The 24,713-nt window shown below is 40.7% G+C and overlaps 1 protein-coding gene and 1 long non-coding RNA gene across 2 annotated transcripts in view; one reads left to right on the forward strand and one right to left on the reverse strand.

The window, feature by feature from the left end:
• Nucleotides 1-6,780: 6,780 nt before the first annotated feature.
• On the reverse strand, nt 6,781-7,963 carry LOC125245214. The gene is made up of 4 exons (XR_007179455.1): nt 7,866-7,963; nt 7,230-7,288; nt 7,025-7,110; nt 6,781-6,936 (listed from the first exon to the last, which is right to left on the reverse strand). It is a non-coding gene; the product is annotated as an uncharacterized LOC125245214 (long non-coding RNA).
• A 3,110-nt stretch (nt 7,964-11,073) lies between these two features.
• Nucleotides 11,074-24,713, forward strand: part of LOC125245189 (tripartite motif-containing protein 16-like) — a 42,029-nt gene continuing 28,389 nt past the window's right edge. Inside the window, exons 1-4 of the mRNA XM_048155693.1 lie at nt 11,074-11,693; nt 14,667-14,762; nt 14,849-15,082; nt 19,481-19,640. Of these exons, the coding sequence (XP_048011650.1) occupies nt 11,124-11,693; nt 14,667-14,762; nt 14,849-15,082; nt 19,481-19,640 (1,060 nt within the window). The 5' untranslated portion in view covers nt 11,074-11,123. The remainder of the gene's footprint in view (nt 11,694-14,666; nt 14,763-14,848; nt 15,083-19,480; nt 19,641-24,713) is intronic.

Here is a 24,713-nt window from a genome sequence, read left to right on the forward strand (position 1 = left end):
TAAGTTAATCAATTATCAAACTCAATTATGAAGGCATAACTTCTGCCCCTTCCCCACTGGACCACCTACAAAGTGACCACTCATGACGTTGACCCCCTACATTGCGTTGACCTTGAAAAATGAAGATGGATTGTTTTTGAACTTTGACACAGCTTATTTGAGTTCCTCAGGTTTGTTTACGCAGTCTAATTTTGGTTTGCATCTGCAGAGAAATGTGTGCAGACTTTCACATTTTGGTTCATGCCTACATAAATAGACCCCCTGGCATTTTGAAGAAACAGAAAAGAACTGTGAAACATGGCTGGTTTATACTCTTCTAAAACCCCTGAGACAGAATGGGATGAAGAGATGATGGAAAGTCTGTTTTTGGCTCTGAGAAATCCGCATTAAGTTGAGGTTATGGCGGTGGCATCCTACATAATGAACATCACCATTTGTATGTATTTGTACCATTTGTGCAATTTTTTGTTCAAGTGGTACGATCTGGGTCTGCTGAGTTCGCTTTTCTTAATCATAAACAAAATGCTTAAGTGGTGTGACTTGCATGATGGATACAGCAAAATTGAAGTGCAGCTGTTCCACCCTAAAAGATGCACGCACAGCAGTAAATACACTCAGTCATCCCCGCCCATTCACTACAGCTATTATAAGCCACAGTAAATCAGACCCTCCCCACAGAGCATCTTCATAAGCCAAGTCTCAAGTCGAAGCTTCGGAGCAGAATTCTTCAGACAGTTCTTGCCTTCAAAGCAACCTGGATGCTGTGGTGTAAAGCACATCCATCACTGGACTCTAGAGCAGTGGAGACGTGTTTTCTGGAGTGACCAATCACGCTTCTCTGTCTGGCAATGTGATTAATAAATTTGGGTTTGACGGTTGCCAGGAGAACGGTACTTGCCTGACTGCATTGTGCCAAGTGTAAAGTTTGGTGGAGGGGGGATTATGGTGTAGGGTTGTTTTTCAGGGATTGGGCTTGGACCCTTAGTTCCAGTGAAAGGAACTCTTAATGCTTCAGCAAACCAAGACATTTTGGACAATTTCATGCTCCCAATTTTGTGGGGAGTACAAAAGTACAAAAAATCACAGGTAAAATCATACCTAGTTTCTTTTATTAGTGTCTAGCAACATTTAACTAGTATGAACAGCAATGAAGTGTGCATATCAACAGAAATCAGGTGCAAGCATGTTTAACAGATACTCACTCCCAACATTGGTTTGCACTGTATTTTGAAACAGTGCTCGGTTTCAGTTAAAAAATGAGCCTTTGAGTTTCCCAAGACTGGTGAAGCCACTTTTCCATCAGGCCAAGCTGTTTATTTAACCCAGGGGTAGGCAAGTTCGGTCCTAGAGAGCAACTGTCGTGCAGAGTTTATCTCCAACCTTAATCACAAGCTAATCAAGCTCTTCAGGATTACTAAGGCTATAGGAAGGTAAGGTTTTTTTTTTAGGGTTGTAGCTAAACTCTACTGGACAGTGGCTCTCTAGGACTGAACTTGCCTACCCCTGGTTTAACCATTGCATTTCGTGCCAAGCCAGCTGTTATGAATATGGTTTTGTTTTCTACTGTGGTGCTGTGATAACGGAGCTCTTTGCAATGTAATACAAGATGTAATCAGTTTTGGCCTTGGTAACGCAAGAGTTTACAGACAATATGAGATGTAAATAGCGACTGCGCTATGAAGGATGACAGGATATTTCTTTTAGCAAGCTACAGAGAAACTGGCAGCCAGGTATCAAATAAGTGATCGATACTGAGTGGAAATATCACTACCATGATCACTACACACATTTGAGCAGCACGGTAGTTGGTGTATGCAGGAAAACTTCTCATATCCCTTCATTCGAAATGTGGTCCTGAAAAATCTTAGTTTAAAGGGCTATCTGTCCCTTCCCCTTAACCCTACCACTCCAGCCAAAAGTGAATCGAGACACCCCTACCCCTTCGTTTTGGACGTTCACGTGCAGTGGTAGGGGTGTCTCGATTCTCTTTTGGCTGGAGTGGTAGGGATAAGGGGAAAGGGGAAGGGGTAGAAATGGGATTTGGCCTTAATCTCTTGCCAGTACTGAATCAGTTTCTGACACTCTCAAAAAATATGATAGTGGTTCCATTTCCCCAAATAATCTCCAGCAGCTAGAACTCTTCCCTTGGTGTTTTTTTGTAATGAATAATAACTTTTTACCAACAGAATTCTCTCCATGTGGCTAGAATGATTGATTTTTAATAGGATTGACACAATTTTCTCTCCAGTTCAGAGTTTTTAACCGAAAGCCAGCATGCAAGAGGAGGTTCAAGGCCAACAAGCGAAAGGAGGGGTGCAAAGGTACATACAGTGGGTATGAAAAGTATTCAGACCCCCTTAAATTTTTCACTCTTTGTTATATTGCAGCCATTTGCTAAAATCATTTAAGTTCAGTTATTTTAGCTGTGTGCTTAGGGTCATTGTCTTGTTGGAAGGTAAACCTTCGGCCCAGTCTGAGGTCCTGAGCACTGTGGAGAAGGTTTTCATCCAGGATATCCCTGTACTTGTCCACATTCATCTTTCCCTCGATTGCAACCAGTCGTCCTGTCCCTGCAGCTGAAAAACACCCCCACAGCATGATGCTGCCACCACCATGCTTCACTGTTGGGACTGTATTGGACAGGTGATGAGCAGTGCCTGGTTTTCTCCACACATACTGCTTAGAATTAAGGCCAAAAAGTTCTATCTTGGTCTCATCAGACCAGAGAATCTCATTTCTCACCATCTTGGAGTCCTTTAGGTGTTTTTTAGCAAACTCCATGTGGGAGAGGCTTCCGTCGGGCCACTCTGCCATAAAGCCCCGACTGGTGGAGGGCTGCAGTGATGGTTGACTTTCTACAACTTTCTCCTATCTCCGGACTGCATATCTGGAGCTCAGCCACAGTGATCTTTGGGTTCTTCTTTACCTCTCTCACCAAGGTTCTTTTCCCCCGATAGCTCAGTTTGAAGCAACACATTTCAAAAAAAATGTCCGAGCATCAATTCAGCATGTTAGAATGATCAAAGATCAAGTGGCACTGAAGACTAGAAAAATGATGTCGAAAATTTTCCGTCAAAGGAATAAATTAAATTTTGCAACATTTTCTAAATCTCAATATCTTTGACTGGCAGTGTACATTATTACATTTAGATAATAAACAGTGCACAGATTCTCAAAGAACTTACATTTTAACGATTACTTCCCTCACTGCTGACTCCTTCAAGCTGGGGACACACTGAACGACAAGCTGAAACATTCTAAGACTGAAATTGACACACTTAAAAACTGTTTCCTTCGACTGAAGTGGATTTAAATACTTACAGATTATAAACAGACTGAACGCAACTGGCTCTGACCTGACGTGTTTGGGCAAGATCAGTTGAAAGTATCAAATTACATTTATAATCGGCCTTACAGTCGTTAAGTGTGTCCCTGGCTTTAGTCATTGTTGCAGCCTCCTCAAAAAATATATCTTTCTGTACACGAAAGCACGAATAATTTTAAGAAAAAATACAGTAAGGGCATATTTCATGTAGCTTAAATGAATTGCGATTATTAAGTTTTTTTTTTTTTTGATAGTATTTTGAAATTATTAAAATATCATGTATATATTGTAAGTTACAACATTATTTGTTTTAATCATGACATGAATTCATGTCGTTCCAAACCTGTCAAGATTTTCATTCATCTTCAAAACACAAATAAAGATAATTTAATGAAATCTGAGAGCTTTCTGTCCCTCCATTGACAGTCTACACAATTGCCACTTTGATGTTTTAAACAAAAGTTCATACAGATCGTAAATCTAATCTAATGAATTGAGAGGTTTAGTCCAAATTTTCTGAATAAACTCGATCACTTTATATAATGAACAAATTTAATACACAAATGCATATACAAACAAGTACAGTTGAGCTTTCATTTATGTTTGCTAATTAAAGGTCCCGTTCTTTGTGATCCCATGTTTCAAACTTTAGTTAGTGTGTAATGTTGCTGTTAGAGTATAAATAAAATCTGTAACATTTTAAAGCTCAAAGTTCAATGCCAAGCGAGATATTTTATTTAACAGAAGTCGCCTACATCGAACGGCCAGTTTGGACTACATCCCTCTACTTCCTTCTTTAATGACGTCACTAAAACAGTTTTTTGACTAACCTCCGCCCACAGGAATACACAAGAGTTGCGTTTGTAGAGTGTGTTTGTCGCCATGTCGTGGAAACGCTGTTATTTTCATCCCGCAGTCCAATCACCTTTGTTTGGCCTTCCCAGGGACGCTGTACTTAGAGATCAATGGTTACAATTTATGTTTAACTTGGTTCCCGAAAATTATAATTGTGGTATCCTTACTGCAATAGTTAATGTTGGACTGCAGTGCACATAATGGCCACAAGAGGGGACTATGTATATGGGGTGCGTTTCCCAAAGCGAACTATGGTCGTAAGTTCTGTCGTTACCAATAGAGTTCAATGGGACTTGCGACCATAGTTCACCAACGATGCTTTCGGGAAACGCACCCATGGCTGTTTTCCGTATGAGGTACTCTTCTGAGTGAGTGCTAACGTTGTACATTTTCTGTCGCTGCTTGTGGAGATTAAAGAGTTCAGTCTCTCGGGAATTATTGTCTTTTGTGTTAATTCGGCACGACACCACAATAATCCACATGTAAAACTATGTGCAGCACACGTTATGGTAAGAGGCGTGACCTTTCCGGGCAAGGTGCGCTCTCTATGGCTCTGGGTACGCTAAGCTGCTGTCGAATCACAACACAGGAACCGCTGGCACAATCAGAACTCGTTACGTATTTCTGAAGGAGGGACTTCATAGAACAAGGAAGTCATCAGCCCGTTTTTATGACAGTGGAAACAGCGGTATACAGATAAGTAAATTATGTGAAAAATACTGTGTTTTTTTACACGCGAAACATGAACACATGTTATATTGCACACTATAAACACAATCAAAGCTTCAAAAAAAACACGAAAAACGGGACCTTTAATGTTTATATGTGAATAAGTCTAAACTCAAACTATTCATATGGATCACTTTTACAATCTCTTTATGAACTTTTTGAAGTGTCAAAGTGTTAGTTGCATGGTCTGTAAATTGAGGGACAGAAAACTCTCAGATTTCATTTAAATATCTTCACTTATGTTTCGAAGATGAACAACACATTCTTGCATGTTCAGAATGACATGAGGGTGAGTCATTTTTTTTTTCATTTTTGTGTGAGCTAACCCTTTAGGCAGGCATACACTGTGTAAGTTCGAACACTCAGTAGTTTGTGAGCCCTTGCATACAAGTTAGTTAACCCGATAATCAGGTCAAAGCAGTTGGTACATTGCACGACTGCACTACACAGCTTTTCTTTGTTTTAAAAACAGACATTTATCTATTATGGGTCATAATTAGGAGACGATGAGCACATTAAGCTTTGTGCCATGCTGTTTATATTTATCAAGCAGTAAAAATGCCCCTTTCAATGCCCAAAACAAGAAGCTTGCGGATGAGATGATGAGTGGAAGATTTTGGATTGTATTTGATAGTATCGAACAGATTTAAAAAAAAAAAAAAAAAGCTTTAAACATGCCCTTTCAATCCGAATGAAATGTCAATTGGACCCGGCTAATTCATTTCAACTAACGTGATTACATGTGACTTTTTATTCCATCTGTGCTACTAGTCTGATTAAAGTCTGATTATTAGAGCCCATGTAAACACAGCTAATGTTGCTGCTATAGCTTCAGATTTAAAAAAGTTATAGGGTTGCCAAGCAGCCTATGTGATGTGATTGTGTATAATTTGGGACTATACAATAGCTGCATTTACATGGACCCTAATAATTAATTTGTAATCGGACTAGTTGCACAGTCAAATTAAAGGGATAGTTCACCAAAAAATGAAAATTCTATCATCATTTACTCACCCTCAGCTTGCTCCAAAGCTATAAAATAAGATATTTTAAAGAAAGTTTGTTACCAGGCTGCTTTGGGCCAACATTGACTTCCATAGTAGAAAAGTAAAAAAAAACTATGGAAGTCAATGGTGGTTTTTAACAGAAGAAATGTATACAGCTTTGGAACAAGCTGAGGGTGAGTAAATGATGACAGAATTTTCATTTTTGGGTGAACTATCCCTTTAGGTCACATACAACCATGTCATTCAGAATAAATTTGCCAAATCAGATTTTAAAATTTCATTCTGATTGTAAGGGGTGATTTAAACCTTTTCTAATCTGTTCGATAGGACATGTAAACACTTGATCAGATTAAAAACTGAAATTTGAAAGTGTAAAGCATGTGGAATGATGTAGAAATGATGCAGTGGCATACAAAACTAACCACTGTTGTTGAATGAATGCAGTGTAATAAATGACTGTTGTCATAAAATTTCAAAATGCTTCTGTTTAGTTTTAAGCATTTTTACTGCTTGATAAATATAAGCAGCACGGCACATAGCTTCATGTTCTCTGTGTCTCCTAATCAGGACCTGGAATGATAAATATAAAATCTGCTTTTTGAAAAAAAAGCAGATTTCTGCTTTTGAGAAAAGAAGCAATGACAGGATGATGGTTAATATGCACCAACAGCGGGAAAGTCTGTAATTTTGCACAGACAGTGCATTTTAAAATAATTAAATTTCTAAATAAATGTACACATCTATATAACTATATTCAGATTCATCAATCACAATGATTTCATTCTGAATTACATAAAAAGTGTAAATGTATCAAATAGTAAAATTGCTGACCTCTCGAATTCAGAATTATTAACATCTCTTTGTCTCTGTGAGTAATTGAATTGTGAAATTCAACCCTGTGAATTACCTGTTTGTCCTCCTGAGCCTTTTAACGAGAAGGCGGCTTTTATGGCTGGATGCTGATTGACACACCTTTTGACCATGTTCTCACATCCAGGACAACAAAATGATCAAGCAGACCTGAAACAAATGACCCATGATTGAAATCAATTTAAATCCATTTAGTCTTACCTAAGTGATATTGGAAAAAGGAGGGATATTTGTTCACCCAGGATACGCTGCTTCTCCTGGAACATGGTCTGCATGATGAATGATCTCTTGATCCTGGACCCATGCAGTCCACCTGGAGATTATCTGAATGATATGTGGTTGTATACAAAGGGTAATTAATGACTGAACGTTACATTCATACCGATAGCAGCACCATTAGTCCTATTGGTACTGAACAAGTCAGAAACTAATTTAATACCCACCCCTGCTTATAATCATTGTTGTCTTGTTGTTGCTGCACAGGCTGTCTCTCCTCCAGCTGCTGAAAATAAAAAGTATGTTAGATTTATTAGAATGAATAGACTCACACATAACGTTCACGCGAAACCAGTAAGTGGCGACAAACGAGAATATTTTGTTATAAACAACTCTAAATCATTGATTTGGCTGCTTCATTGTCATTACAAAGAGTTTAAGTAAACAAATCGTGAAGTAATTAACCGTATCTGATTAACCGTTAACAGATTTTATTGAATTTTCAATATGGTTCATGTGAGCTTCATGGCGGCCAGGCAGGGTCTAAAATTAACAAACACTCCACTACAGTTGCCGTTTAACGAATATAAGTGATTATTCTGCCGTTTATAGCATTAAACAGTTAACGTTACATTTAAATAACTAAAATAAAAATATAAAACTGCGTCTCAGATAATTTTAACGTTAACGCTACCTCAGACCGCCTCACGGGGACAGCGCTCGTGCGCACATTAACCAAACGGAATTTATTTATGAAATAAATTTAGAAAACCAAAAACACTGCACTAACATTACTCATCACAAGTGATATTTAGTGTCACATGGGCAAAAACGATGAATAAAAGCAGATTTGTAGGGCTTACCTTTTACTCCGTATCCGTGTGCTGGAAGTCGACCGTTACAAAACAAGATGATGCGCATGTGCAGTACTCAGATTCTCCGAAAGTCCGTTTGACTCGCTTGTTTAAAATTTCGAATTTGTCTCGCGCGTGCCACAACATATAATATGTAAACAAGTCCGTCTTGCAGAAGAACATTGTAGCCGGAGCTACTTCTTATTATAGGTGTACCATAATGATTCAGGGTAAGACAAAAACGGTTTGGAAAATGTATTCATGTTGTACATTCCCATTGTATAATTTTTGTAAATTTTGAACACAAAAAGTTACATATCTGGAAAGTTATCAGGAGACCAATGGACCACGTCGCTACAACGGTCTCCGTGGGATTAACCAGCGACGTCTTTTGAGGATGTGCCCGCGACGTTTCTGAAACGTTAGCCAAGATTCTAAAAAATGGAACATTACCACGACGTCCTCACAACGTTGTCATTCAGTAAACCTCTTTTGTTCACAAATATATGAATAATCACAATTTATTAAGTAAAACGTCAGGTAGTTTTGCTAGCAAATATTTTATGAATATGTAGTAGGCTATTAGGTATATCTCACATATAAATAAAACTACATCGATTCATTTAAAAAGTTTGAATCAATTAAATTTACTCATAATATCCAAATGCCATATTAACAAACATAATGTTGGCTTAATGCAACATCTGGAAAGTTATCAGGAGACCAATGGACCACGTCGCTACAACGTTCTTCGTGGGATTAACCAGCGACGTCTTTTGAGGACGTGCCCGCGACGTTTCTGGAACGTTAGCCAAGATTCTAAAAAATGGAACATTACCACGACGTCCTCACAACGTTGTCATAAAGTAATGTCACGCTGACCAAATGACGACGTCGTCACAACGTACTGTGTTTGCTGGGTAGTTGTAATATTATTTTTATTTTGTATTAATATCTGGATTATTTTATATAGGATGTGTTCCATTGAGTTAATTAACTTTCAGTTTATGGGTTTTTTATTCTCTTCAGCTTCAGCGTGCGCAGCTCAAACAGCAATGATTAAGTCATTAAAATGTTTAACGTTACTACACAGTAATATTAAAACTTTAATATTTCTTTTAGAAAATGAATACATTATTTTTAATAACTAGCTCTTATATTGTTCTAGTATTATTTTCATCAACACATAGTTTGATTAATAATAAGGATCATGAACAATAACAGATTTTTTTTTCTCAAATCATCTCATTATTTGAGCTGCGCGCACTGAATGAACACCCGTAAACTGAAGCGCTTTGCTAGAAGGTTAATTAACTCAACGGGACACATCCTATATAGGGTAATTCATATATATTTATACAAGATATACATAAAATTACAACTTATATTTGCACAAAATCATGCACGCATGTACTTGAACTAAGTAATGTAGTCAGCTGGTGTCGTGAATTTGTTCATCCTGTAACAACATGCCGAAACACAGCAACTAGAATTCACAATATTTTCAAATAAATCAAATAAATTTGTAGTTCTGACGACTGTTGAAACGGCTAACAGCACCACATATCCCAGATATATTGTAAACTTGTTGTGAACCTTCTGAGAGCGTTTTGTTGGCCTTCCTCTGGTAGTTGTAGCTGCTGTCACCATAGACTTAAACAGGGCGCGCAGCTGTGACCGGTCCCAAATATGGCGGCGGGCATAGCGGAAGTGACGTCTTTGAAACCCATGTATACAACAATCATGTAATATGCATTTGCGTGACGAATGCATTAGTAGCTAAGTTATATGTGCAGTATAGCTGTAATGACACTCGAGAGCGGGTGAGCTGCTGTAGTGTTAGGGTCGGCGCCATACTCAGTGCGTCATCGACAGTTATATAGTGTTAGGGGCGGGACTATGTTTGGGGGCTCCAGTGCGTCATCAGACCCCCGTTTTAGCTCCGCCCAAAAAATCCTGAACAGAGACTTGGTTAAAAACTGCTTAATGCTCTAACTTCACAATTAAGCACAACACAATTCACAGTCTTTGTAATGTGTTTCAGCAATATATTTTTAACATTTATAATGTGTTTAGAAAGAATTCTCAGAATTGACCACCGTCATCACTCACCACATTCACCGGATCCCAATAACCCGACTGCATAACCTGATATTGCTGAGTTCAAGATGTTCCTGGGTCAACATTTTTGTTGATCCTGGAACAACATTCAAATCAACCAATCACATTTAAGGGACAAGTTTACAGATTATGTCAAGTTTTTAGACTTAAAATCATGAATTGGTGCTTCTACATCAGTGTTATTCATCTATCATTTCCCTCTGATTTTTGGGATAACTTATGGGTAGGGTTAGGTTTAGAGGTAGGAAAAGGGTTAAGACTAAATTTTCAGACTAGAATGTTGTTCCAGGATCAACAAAATAAATTGACCCAGGAACGCATCTAACTCAGCAATATCAGGACGTACTAACCCGACTACTGATTCCACCCACCTGTCAGCAATCAGCTCCAGCCCCTATATACTGCACTCCACCCGTTCACTCACTGTCTGGTCTCAACCTTACCTTGTTGTGTTCCTGGATCTGTGCTACTAACCTGTGGTTCCCATATTGTCCTGGCTCTCCTCAGTCCATGCTCTCCATTGCTTCTTAAATTGTTGATTGAAGAATCACCTGTAAAGGACTGCATCTGTACCCAGACTTTCCTATCCCAAACCCACTTACCTGGACTGCTTTCTCTGCTGTGTTGATCATTCATCTGCTTACAATAAACCTGCTGTTGTTTACATCACTTACCTCTGTGTTCCTCATCTATCTGCTAACAACCTGTTAAGTTTACATGGTTTAATCCATGTGGGGGACTTCTACTTGATAAGCGTTAAGTGCAACAACATTCAGGACAGGGTGGGTTGAGTAGGAGTGAGTACAAATGTGGTGTTGCTGAGAGTAGTTTAAAAAGTGTTTTCTTTATGTATGGAGGAATTCTTTTTTTCAGCAAATGGTGTATATATATTTTATTTTTATGTTTTCTTATTACCTTGGACTACAAAGACAATAAACACCACTGCACTAAAGTGCTATTGTGACTCAGCCATCATTTCTTGTACGGGACCGTTATTACTGCAGCATGCCTTATAGACACACATTTTGCACATGTCACTTAAACAGAATCAGGAAACAGGAAACTCTTTGGTTTCAATTTCTCTTTCTCTGAACTGAAGTGTAGTTGAGCTGTTGTGTGTTAGTGTCTCTGTATTCATGCAGTAAAATGGCAGAAGCCAGAATTTCTCAGGATGAGTTCCTGTGTTCAGTGTGTCTGGATCTCCTGAAGGATCCAGTGACCACTTCCTGTGGACATAGTTACTGTAAGAACTGTATTACAGGCTGCTGGGATCAGGAGGATCAGATGAGAGTCTACAGATGCCCTCAGTGCAGACAGACCTTCAGTCCAAGACCTGCTTTAGCTAAAAACACCATGCTGGCTGAAGTGGTGGAGAAACTGAAGAAGACTAAACTTCCTGCTGACTGTTACGCTGGAGCTGGAGATGTGCAGTGTGACGTCTGTACTGGAAGAAAACACAAAGCCGTCAAGTCCTGTCTGGTGTGTCTGGAGTCTTACTGTCAAACTCATTTTGACCGTCATGAGGAATTTCACTCACGTAAGCCACATAAAGTGACTGATGCCACTGGACGACTGCAGGAGATGATCTGCCAGAAACACGACAAGATCCTTGAGGTTTTCTGCTGCACTGATCAGAAGTGTATATGTGTGCTGTGTATGGATGATCATAAAAACCACGACACTGTATCAGCTGCAGCACAGAGGACAGAGAAACAGGTATGAACTTAAAGAGGTCTCATTATGATTATTTACAGGTTTATCATTTTGTTTATAGGGCCTACTACAATATATTTACCTCATTTAATGTAAAAAAACCCCCCTCATTTTTCTTATATTTTACATTGTTGCAGTGCCTGTTTTCACCCTCTCTCTCTGAACAGTTTTAGTTTTAGTTTCTTTAAAACCTTCATTCAAAAAAGTCAAAGTCTGCTCTGATTGGTCAGCCGGCCCCAGTCTGTTGTGACTGATCTACTGCTTAGAGTGTGTCAGAAATGTAATGCACTTTAACCATAAATGGCAATGGGGAGGTGGAGGCATGCTGGAAGTATTGTCATTAGGATGGCACAATCAGGAATGGGCAGTATTTATGATACATGTATTTCAAATACAAAATAGTATTTCGTAATTTGTATTTGATAGGGTTGATGAAAATGGCTTTGTATTTTGTATCAAAATACTTTAGTGTTTTGTATTTTTAAAATACTGTAAAATACTTTGTCTACAAGATGACATCATAAAAATGTGACCTCCGTGCTTACTCAGTGGTTTGCCCAGACTTGTTGAGATCAGAACAGAAAATTGATCCATATGGAAGAAGGTGGTCAAGAAACGTGCAGGCTGCCAGCTTTCCATCAATTTTTAGCATGAATTGCTATAATTTTTAACAGTTCATGTTAAATTTTGGTGTTTGTTTTAGTAGCCTAGGCTAAATAGTATACCAATTTACATAATGTTCTTGAAAACAATTATACCGAGCAGCTATCCCCTATATTTATGATTAACAATCAATTGATTAATTGGTTAAAAACTAGTCGCTATGAATACAGGTGCCGTCAGTTGTCTTCTTATAAATGAGTTGTTGTCATTGAGTCAGTGTTGCTGATGCAAAGTAGGCCCTTTGTTACCAAACACCAAGTATCTAAATTAGGATACAATTATGAGTCGTTTGCAAACATTATACTAACCTTCATCTGGGAGATCACAGGGATATGTGAATATTTGATCTATTAAAGCCACAATATGTAAATGTTTCGCTTCTAAAGTTTACTAATTCAAAACAAAGGCATAGCTTGATGACACCTTGATTTCACGGAATCATGGGATGTATTGTCTTCACGTCTACAGCCAGTGGAAAAGAATCAGGACAGGACTCAGAAATCATGTTCATGGATGAGATTATTAATGTTACAGAGCAGGACCGAATGCTGTGAGAGCAGTAACGAGCCCACTGGAGCGATTACTAATGAGAGACGAGTGCGACACACAGCTCGACAGCAGCGGATCTTTTATTATGCCACAACCCATTATTACACCATTATTTAACGCCCTAAAAAAGCATGTCTGAACCCATTTTTGTGACATGGCTGCAATTGTTGCTGTTAGGAGGAGACACCGCAGAGAACGGAGAGCATGTGGTGGAAGGATTATTGATTTCTTTGAAATGCCAGATTAAGACCTTATCCGAACATATCGTTTGCCTATATCTATATCTATAGGCCAACATAGCTTGGCAAACTATATTACACAGTATATATGTATGTGTTTGTCAGATTACATGTTAAATTGCGCCTGTGTCGACCCGCTCCTGATGAGAGCATCAGCATCAGGATTCAGCTCTGTTTATTTGTGACCCAAATCTAATTTGCACTGCTCTTGGTACATTGCGTTAGTCATTATGTAAATGATTCTTAAATTTGCATGTCAGCAGATCACGTGCAAAACTTGCCACTCCCATCAACACATTTGTGGAATTGCGCTGTCACGCTAATAGTAAATCTGGCCCTTAATGTGTTAAGTGATATAACATGATGAGTTCTGTCGATGAATGTATCCAAACAGTTGCTTCCCTGTCTAATAAAACTCATAATATACAGTACTAAAGTGTCTTTGATGTTTCCATGGTTTTTCAACAAAATAAAAAACGGGAAATCGAGGGTAATGATGTTAATGATAGGCGACACATGGACACGGTGTGTGTCCTGGTTAAAACTCTGGATTTAGAATTTCTTGGAAACATTTGGGATAATTTAAGTACACAAGTCAACAAAAAATATAATATTGATTTAGTGTTTTTTTTTTATATTTTAATCTAAAAATCCTACATATTTGTGCCTTTAACTGGTTGCATGTGTCAGATTTATTGCATGACTCGGGCAGAGAAAAGCTGTTCCTATCAAACATTGTTTACTTAATCAAGTCAGTGTAATGGTGAAGGGATCGATTAAATAGGCCAATTGATGGAAGGTTTGCGAAGAAATTTCATGCTCCCTTGTAAAAGTATTTTGTAGTATTTTTTTTTTTTTAATACAAAAATACAGTAGTTTATTTTGATACATGGTGTGGCTGCTGTATTTTGTAGTTTATTTTGACATTTAAAATTGAGGTATTTGGTATTTTATTTTAAAATACATTTTGATGTATTTTTGCCCACAATGATTGCTGCTTATATATACTCATGATGATAGACCGGACTGAATGGTTAGACTCCTTAATACGACTGCTTAAACCAGTAGTCCCCCCCCCCCACTCCCATACACACAAAAAATACCATTATCATTTACTCAAGTTATCACAAAGTATCTATATGAAAAATAAAAATATGGTAGCATGTTTAATCATGTGACATGCATGAGCCAGTAAGGTTTGATGTTATTGATGTTCACCATATTTGATTTGGGCTCTAGAAACAGAGACATTCTTCAGATTATCTTTTTTTGTTTTATGCAAGAGAAAATCCTATAGTATGGAAATACATGTGGATGAGTAAACACTAAAAGAATTTACATTTCTGGGTGAACTATCACTGTAAATCTAGGCATTGATGAAATAATGCTGACACTTATGAATGAACCTATAATCTTATCATACAAGTTCTTTAACCCCTCAGTCTCATCACTTCACTGATACTGGATTCATATCTGTTCATGATGATTCATGTGATGTTTCTCCTGTCACTGGTTTGTCCTTTAGCACCAGCTGAAGGAGACGCAGAGGTTGTTCCAGCAGAGGATCCAGCAGAGAGAGAAAGATCTTCAGCAGCTGAGAGAGGATGTGAAGTCTCATAAGGTGAGTCTGGAGAAGAAGAGAAGTTTGAGAAGTCTCAGTCAGGACTCACTGACGCCACTGTGTGTTTGTGATGTGTGTCCTAACAGCGCTCTGCACAGACAGCAGTGGAGGACAGTGAGAGGATCTTCACTGAGCTCATCCGCTCCATTGAGAGAAGCCGCTCTGAGGCCACACAGCGGATCAGAGATCAGGAAAAGACTGCAGTGATTCGAGCTGAAGGACGACTGGAGCGACTGGAGCAGGAGATCAATGATCTGAGGAGGAGAGATACTGAGCTGGAGCAGCTTTCACACACACAGGATCACATCCATTTCCTGCAGGTAACAGAGATCTAGAACTTGAGCTTGAGCAAGAGACTCACAGACAAACATTTCATGAGAGCAGAATGAGCCGTTGAGAGATGAGATCAAACAAAATGCATGTTATTTTTTATTTAGTACTGTCCTGAGTAAGATATTTTACATAAAAGATGTTTATATATAGTTGATAAGAAAAGAAAAAAAAAAGCTGAATTTATTAAAATGACCCCATACATAAGTATGTGAACAATTGGTTCGTAATACTGTGTGTGATTACCTGATGATCCATGACTGTTTTTGTGTTTTGTGATGGTTGTTCATGAGTCTCTTGTTTGTTAAACTGAGCAGTTAAACTGAGCTCTGTTCTTCAGAAAAATCCTCTAGCTCCTGCAGATTCTTCAGTTCCCTTTCATGGGAACATCGACGCTGCGTAATCGCTTTGGGAACGCCTCTGTGTGTTACGTCTTGTAGCACTCGTGAAATCGAACCAATAGTGTGACTGGACGTCAGAGCGGGTGACGACACGGACCAGGAAACTATAAAGCACCCCTGAGAACAAAGAACGCCAGCTTCTGAAGTCTTCGAGATCGTGGCAGAAGCCGGCTCAATTCCATGTTTACAATCCACAAACAACATTATACAGCAATATTATAGGAGGTAAACAATACGGTTATGGGACGATGCCTCAGGTTGAAGAGACGCTTGCAAGCTATCTCTCGCCTGAGTCAGCATCGTCCCTAAAATCCCCGACTTTGCCCACCAGACCCCTGCGTACAACATCAGTCCTGGTGGGCAGGGCTTACGCTTCAGGTCAGGCGGCCGCATGTCTTTACACCATGGCCTTTCTCCAGGCATATCAAGCTGACCTGCTGGGCGAAATAGATGAGAGTGGCGAGGCATCTTTTGAAAGCATAAAGGAATTAAGAAAGGTTACCAACTTATCTCTCCGGGCCACCAAGGAGACGGAAAAATCAATCGGCCGCTCTATGGCAGCCTTGGTGGCCACGGAGAGACATTAATGGTATTACTTAGCCATTTATCTAGGGGTAGTTTGGGATTCCACGATGCAGGCACGTCTGTCTCCTGCTCGGGTGAATTCCATTCTCTCAACCGTGAAAGGGGTGAAATTAGGCCAGTCACTCACTGTAAAACAGTTTCAGAGACTGTTGGGTCTGATGGCAGCTGCGTCCATTGTGATACCTTTTGGCCTGCTGCACCCTTACAATGGTGGCTCAAGACCAGGGGGTTTTCTCCGAGGGGAAATCCTTTTTGCACAATCAAGGTCATGCGGCGATGCCTTCGTGCCTTGGTGGTGTGGAAAAAGCCCTGGTTTCTGTCCCAAGGTCCTGTGTTGGGGGCTCCTTGTCATCACAAAATGCTAATGACGGATGCGTCTCTCACAGGTTGGGGGGCGATCATGAGTGGTCGCTCAGCTCAGGGTCCTTGGGAGGACCATCATCGTTCATGGCATATAAATCACCTGGAGATGATGGCGGTATTTTGAGCACTCAAATACTTCCTTCCACACCTGAGGGGCCACCACGTGTTAGTACAAACAAACAACATTCGGTGGTCTCTTATATCAACCATCAGGGGGGTCTGAGGTCTCGCCAGTGGTGCAAGTTAGCCCATCAGATCCTCCTGTTGTCCCAGGGGAAGCTCCTCTCCCTGAGAGCAGCTTATATCCCTGGGCACCAAAATGTGGGGGCAGACATCCTGTCGAGGCAGGGGCCGAGGCCCGGGGAGTGGAGACTAAACCTCGAGGTGTTGGAGCTCATATGGGAGAATTTCGGTCGCACAGAAGTCAACTTATTTGCCTCGAAAGAGACGTTTAATTGCCCACTGTGGTATTCGCTGACTCATCCAGGCCCTCTGGGGTTGGATGCCATGGTACAGACGCGGCCGAGGCTGTGTCTGTATGCATTTCCCCCGATTGCTCTGCTCCCAGGAGTTCTGGAGAGGGTTCGGCGGGATGGGGTCCATTTTATATTGGTAGCCCCGTTCTGGCCAACCCGGATATGGTCCACGGATCTAATATCCCTCTTAGAAAGTTCCAAGAGATTCCAATCAGGCAGGACCTTCTGTCTCAGGCGGGCGGAACACTGATTCACCCGCGCCCGGAGATAGGGTTAGCTGCTGCTCCCTTTGAACCCTTAGAGGAAGTATCTGAGAGGATCCTCACACTGAAAACCATATTTCTTCTGGCCATAACATCTCTCGAAAGAATTGGAGATCTACAAGCACTATCTGTTGCTCCTTCATGTCTAGACTTTGCATCTGGAATGGTCAAAGCTTTCCTACATCCTAGACCTGGGTATATTCCCAAGGTCCCTACAAACGTCCCAGGGCCGATTGTGCTGCAGGCCTTTTGTCCTCCACCTTTTGCAAATGCGGATCAGGAAAAACTAAATCTTCTCTGCCCAGTGAGGGCTTTAGACGCTTATGTCCACAGAGCTGCCCTGTGGCGAAAGTCTGAACAATTCTTTGTATGTTATGGGTCTCCTAACAAGGGAGGTCCGGCGTCTAAGCAGAGAATGAGCAAGTGGGTGGTCGAGGCCATCTCTCTTGCTTATAAGTCTTCCGGGCAGCCTTCTCCTTTGGCTGTCCGGGCTCATTCCACTAGGGGTATGGCTGCCTCAAAGGCTTTGATTTCGGGGGTTCCCCTCAATGACATATGTGATGCTGCTGGGTGGTCGTCTCAGCTTACCTTTATTAGGTTCTATAACCTTGATTTGGGCTCCACTCCAGGGTCCTCGGTGCTGTCGTCCTGAAAGATAACAGTCACGCAGAGGCGTTCCCAAAGCGATTATGCAGCATCTCGTTCCCTTATTCAGGGAACCAGGGTTACAGACGTAACCCGAGACGTTTTCAAGCATCTTTTGCATATTTGAACCCTTTCCAGCAATGACTGTATGATTTTGAGATCCGTCTTTTCACACTGAGGACAACTGAGGGACTATTAAAAAAGTTTCAAACATTCACTGATGCTCCAGAAGGAAACACGATGCATTAAGAGCCAGGGGGTGAAAACTTTGAATTTTAAGATCAAGGTAAATTATACTTGATTTTTCTTCCGGGAAACATGCAAGTATCTTTTGTTGCTTCTGAAGGGCAGTACTAAATGAAAAAAAAAGATATTTCAACAAAATAAGAAAAATTGGGATATCTTCATCCTGTTCAAAAGTTTTCACCCCCAGACTCTTAATGCATCGTTTTTCCTTCTGGAGCATCAGTGAATGTTTGAACCTTTTTTAATAGTTGAGTTTGAGTCCCTCAGTCGTCCTCATTGTGAAAAGATGGATCTCAAAATCATACAGTGATTGAAGATCATACAGTGAACTGAGAAATTGGCAGGAGCTGGAGGATTTTTCTGAAGAACAGAGCTCAGTTTAGCTGCTCAGAACAAACAAGAGACTCATGAACAAGCATCAGAAAACAAAAAAAAACAAGTCATAGATCATCCAGGTAACCACACACAGTATTGAGAACCAGAGGTTCACATACTTTTGAATAGGGTCATTTTAATAAATTCAGCCTTTTTTTTTTCTTGTCGACAATCTATAAATATCTTTTATGTAAAATATCTTATTTAGGATAGTACTAAATAAAAAATAACATGCATTTTGCATGATCTCTCTTATTTTGTTAAAATTATTCACATTTTCACAGATTGTGCAAATGGTTCACTTACTTTTTCTTGCAACCGTATTGAGCTTCCAGACAGCAACAGATCAAAACTTCACTAATATTTTAACTTTTTAATAAATTGTGAAATCCATGGATTTTGAAATTCATGAACTTGATTGTATCAGTTTCACCCAACTAGATTTCCCATCATCTCTTTACTTATCTTTACTACAAATTTTTAGTAATGTTTCCCAAAATCAGATAATCGTTTTATAATAATTTTCATAACTATTTGCCAGTAACACATTAATGGATTTGAGAGTGAACAGGAAGTGAGACTATATATTAGTAATGCTTCAGTGTATTTAAACAACAAAACTTGACCTTTGGATCTTATCTTTAGAGTCCTTGTGAATTTCAGAGCCACTAACTGCTCAAAAGTTATAAATGGTCAATCTACTCATTGTCTTTGAACTGATTTTCCTGATCAAATCCACTCAACCCTGTCATGTGACGCCATTGATACATTTGATCTGTTACAATTATGTTATTGCCAGATATTTGATCATCAAGTGTTTTCCTAGAAAGTTCACATATGGTGTTAAGTGTCAAACGCTAGAACTTATAGCTCTAACATGATATAATGAATATAATAAGAATGAAGCTGATGCTGTGAAAGTGCTGGATTGAGGAGAGTTACTAAAGATCAACAAGAGCTGCTCAAATCTGACAGTAGTGCAGGTTATTGGCTGAAGTGTGGAGGTGATGAGCTTTGATTTCTGTTTTCTGTAGAGTTTCCAGTCTCTCTCAGCACCTCTTGAATCTACAGACTTAAATGATGATCCCTTCAGTTTTCTCTCCTCTTTTGATGTTGTGAGAGAATCTGTCCTTCAGCTGATAGACAAACTAGAGGATTTCTGCAAAGAGGAGCTCAAGAAGATCTCTGACAGAGGTAAAGTCCTGGGGCCTGATATATAAACGTTGCATACACACAAAAGACACTGAAATTTGCCTAACACAATTTTCCACGCACATATCAGGATTTATAAAAAAATAAACATAGTGTAAATATGTATATCTTATGTATATATACTCTAGACCAGTGGTCAGCGATTGACTGGTAGGTCTTTATCAGTGTCCCAGTAGCTCCCAAAAATAACAGAAATATGAGAACAAAAAGACATTACATTTCTCCAGTCTTTGTACTCTATTTTTGTGTTTATTTGGTAACGCTTTAGATTACAGCCTGGAAAGTACTGCGTAATTACAACAAATTTACAGCATAACATTTGATAATTATGGTGTACCTATAAAGTAAGTATGTGTAAGTATAGTGGAATAATATGTAAAGTATTGGGAATAAAGGGGTAACAACCAGGAAAATAACATTATTTATACTCTAAGTATTTTAGAACTAAGGGGTACTTATACTATTATGATAGACAACAATCTCACACTTGGGAGCTATTTAGCGAGAAAGTGCACTGATTAAGTTGTTCTAAGGCAAGTAGAAAGAACTATTGTAATCTCTTTTAATACATGGGGAAATATGTGTTACGTTACGTGTGGTATAAAACATTGTGCAGATGAAGAGGAGCAATAAAGGCAGGATTTAATAACTAAACTCAGAATATCAGCATACACACGACATACATCAAATGAGAACGGACAGAGACTGAAGGAGAACACAAGGCAAACAAAGGGAACTTAACGAGGTGATTAACTAGACACAGGTGATTCACATGAACTAATCAAACAGAATGGGGAAAACTAGGTCACAGGGGAAACAGAAACATGAGGACTATAACAGTACACCCCCTCTGGCAAGGCGCGTCTTCGCGCCATACAAGGTCGACAATCAACAGAAACAGAATAGTCCATGGGGGAGTGGAGGGTAGGAGGAGCCAAGGGGAAGTCTGGAGAAGGAGGAGCCAGGTGTTGTTCCAGAGAACAACCACGATGAGGCCCCAGGGTGGAGTCGAAGGCGGGAGTCGCCATAGTGGAGAGTTGAGAGGCACCACCCTGGGGACGGCCGATAGAGACGCCACTGACGATGGAGATCCAGGTGGGCTGGCATGCCAGAGAGCCCACACAACACTGCTGGATCTGGAGACTGAGATGGAGCCAGGTTGACGAGCATCTGAGGTGGAGACCGGGAACCTGTAAACTGAGACGGAGGCGGTGAGACTGAGGACGAAGGAGGAGACGGGGGAAGGGGGAGACAGGTGAAACCGAAGGTGCAGGCTGGACGAGGGGAGCCTTGTAGAGTCTTGAGGCTGAAGGTTTCTGGTGGAACCAAGGGAGGGGAGCCACAGGAGAGGTAATTCATCAACAGGCATCACCTCTGGAGTGTTGGGTTCGGAGGCTGGAGGCGGAGCTAAGGCATCCTCTGGTCTAGGTGGAGCTGGTGGCCTGAAGCTATGAATCGGGTCCACACACTTGGGTGATGGAGCTGAAGAGGGTTTGAAGGGTACCAGTGGAAGCAGGAATGATGAGACGGCAGTCAGAGGAGGCAGGAGAGGGAGGCTGGGAGGGAACACAGGAGAAACAGGTCTGGACGGAACCAGCGGGGAAATGGACAGTTCTAGGCTGGACGGAACCAGCGGGGACATGGTAAGTTCAGGGCTGGATGGAACCAGCGGGGAGATGGGACAGTTCAGGGCTGGGCAGAACCAGCGGGGAAAGGAGACAGAGGGAATTAACCTCCTCAAACACATCCAATAATCCAAAAAGAGTTCCAGTGGCCATAGCGATCCCATCCACCGCAGTGAGGTTGTGGGCGGAGCTTTCCTCCCAGCCCTCAAACTCCACTAACACTCCCTCAGCAGCACACAATGTAACGGGCTCACGCACCTGGTCAGACACACCTTGTGGTTCACACCCTGGGGCAATGACTCCTTCCTTCCTCTCTTCAGGTTCGGTCTCGTCCGTCACGGCAGGTTGAAGTCCACGGTCTGCGGTGGGCTTTCGTCTCTCCATCGTGCACGTAGTCGGTGGCGGGTGGCTGGTCTCTGGATGTGGAGTGGGGCGGGTGTCATTGTCACAAAAAAAAATCACTGTTTGGTCTGTTCTTCTGTTATGTTACGTGTGGTATAAAACATCGGCAGATGAAGAGGAACAATAAAGGCAGGATTTAATAACTAAACTCAGAATATTAGCATACACACGACATACATCAAACGAGAACGGACAGAGACTGAAGGAGAACACAAGGTATATATACATGAGGCAAACTAAGGGAACTTAACAAGGTGATTACCCAGACACAGGTGAATCACATGAACTAATCAAACAGAATGGGGAAAACTAGGTCACAGGGGAAACAGAAACATGAGGACTGTAACAATATGCTTTTGTTTCATGTAGTTACAAGAAGTATGACATTGCGGGCCGTAAATTAAAGTGCTGCTTGTTACACTCTTGTTTTATGTAGTTACAGGGTAAGTAGGCTAATTTTAAAAAAACGCAAACAATCTATCACTCAGAAACCTTTATCTGAAAAACAACTTATTTCACAGCAGATTTAAATTTACAACACTTCTTATTAATTTTTCTTGCTTGGCTACCACCTCCTCTTGTTCCTCTTCTTCTTTTTCTTTCTTTCCACTGATGAATCTTAAGAGGGAATCCCATTTGCTATTCTGTATTAGAAGAATACAGTACACCCGGAAATGTGCTCGTTTACTCATCTTTGGCCCTCATGCCATCTGAGATGTATATGACTTTCCTTCTTAAGATGAACACAAACAAAGGTTTTTAGAAAAATATATAATCTGGGAACGCTTTATAATGCAAACTCATGTGTTCCTAAAAGTCGAAGCATCAAACAGCACAAACAGCAATAACTACATTAACCCATACGATCCCAATGGATGAATCAATGTCTTCTGAAATGAAACGATACATATTTGTAAGAAAAATATAAAATATTGAAAATTTTACACTTCTACCAACTGTCACCTGGGTTGAGACTTCATGCTTGGCCTTGATGTAACTTGAAGTGTGACATCATGTTTTTTTATTTTATATCTATATATATATATATATATATATTAATGCTCTTATATATAATAATATTCTTATATATAATAATCTTAGATATAATAATATATCTTATATATAATAATATTAATGATAATGATAATGAGAAACAAACAAGACAGAATAACAGAGATGGCAGTTCTCGCAAGTTTCACATGAATCTCCCATGAGTACATCAAGAAATCTTCACGTTGCTCATTACAATACACTTTGTCGAACAGAAAATCGACTCTCATGCATTCGCTGGTGACAGTCGGAAGCGAAAAGATGAATAGGCTAAACCATGAGAAAATTTCTGAGTGTACTGTATTTTCTTTTAATACAGAATAGCAATGGGATTCCTTCTTAAGATTCATCAGTTGAGAAACAAGGAGCCAAGCAAGAGAAACAACCAAAAAACTGACAAAACGTGTTACTTTCTGTCAGGACTTTAGAATTTTAAATGAAAAGTTGATTTAAAAAAAAAAAAAATGAATAAATGAATAATAAGTGTTGTAGACCTGTTTTTAATTAAGTTGTTTTTCAAATTAAAAGTTTGGTTCCAAAATGCAATAACTCCATTTTGATTCATTTGAGTAAAAAGGTGTTTTATTTACCAAGAAAGTGGCAAGATGAAAACTAAAATTTTCTGTTTCAAACTTTCACATAGCATGTTTTGGTTATACAAACATTAAAAATTTAAATCTACATTTTGATTTTAAAAAGTTTATTATAAAAACATTTTTTTTTCCCAAAATGCAATAAATCCATGACACTTTTTTTTTTTCAAAATGCAATTAATCCATTAATATAAAAGTTATTTTTCAAATTGAAAATACACAACGAAGTAAGTTGATTCACATATATGACAGAGCCTAAACTTTGCCAATATTTATCTTATATACAGGCATTTGACTAAAAATACATTCAGCCGTCGCTCCCAAAATTAATTCAATGGGTCATCTTGTTAATGTTATTGTCACGGGTGCACACAAGAACAAGATGGTAGATCCAAGCGCAGCATTAGTATTTATTGGGGAGTCCAGAAACGTAAATCCAAAGGCAGGCAAGAGGTCAAAATCCAGAATATCAGTCCACAAAAACAAAAAGCCAGAGATACAAAAAGTGCACGTAACAATACAACAAACCACAACCAAGGACAGACACAACTGAGTATAAATAGACAGACACTAATGATGAAACACAAAACAGCTGCGTGCAATGAGTGGGATAATGAGTCCAGGAGTGAGTATGGGAATTGTAGTCCAAGGGGTGAAAACAAGAGTCCAGGATGGAGTGCCCTCTAGTGGCTGACTAGGGCACTCTCACTAGTGATCATGACATTACCCCTCCTCAAAGGAGCGGCTACCAGACGCTCCACCAGACAACAAAAACAAAAAACACCAAAACTCAGGAGGGAGGTGGGCAGGAGGAGGATCAGGGGGAGGGATGGTGGGCCAGGACCAGAGCCCCCAACCGAAGGCCAGGGGGGAGCCGGTGGAACAGACCACGGGGGCTCTAAGAGGGTCGGGGTCCTGGCTGAATGCCAGGGCGGCACTGGAGGAACTGACCAGGCGGGTTCCCTGGGGTCTGGAGTCCTGGCTGGTTGCCAGGGCGGCGCTGGAGGAACTGACCAGGCGGGTTCCAGCGGTTCCAACGGCCGGGGCAGTGGCAGCAGGGCAGGAAGCCTGGACGACGGTGGCAGGACAGACGGCTTGGTTGACGGCGGCAGGGCAGACGACCTGGGCGGCGGCGGCAGGACTGGCGGCAGGGCTGGCGGTAGGTCTGGCGGCCTGGGCGGCGGCGGCAGGGCTGGCGGCCTGGGCTCGGTGACGACAGCGGGCTCGGGCTGCTCCGGGACGGCAGCGGGCTCGGGCTGCTCCGGGACGGCAGCGGGCTCGGGCTGCTCCGGGACGGCAGCGGGCTCGGGCTGCTCCGGGACGGCAGCGGGCTCGGGCTGCTCCGGGACGGCAGCGGGCTCGGGCTGCCCCGGGACGGCAGCGGG

The sequence above is a fragment of the Megalobrama amblycephala genome, linkage group LG14, assembly GCF_018812025.1.
Source record: "Megalobrama amblycephala isolate DHTTF-2021 linkage group LG14, ASM1881202v1, whole genome shotgun sequence".
NCBI lineage: Eukaryota > Metazoa > Chordata > Actinopteri > Cypriniformes > Xenocyprididae > Megalobrama > Megalobrama amblycephala.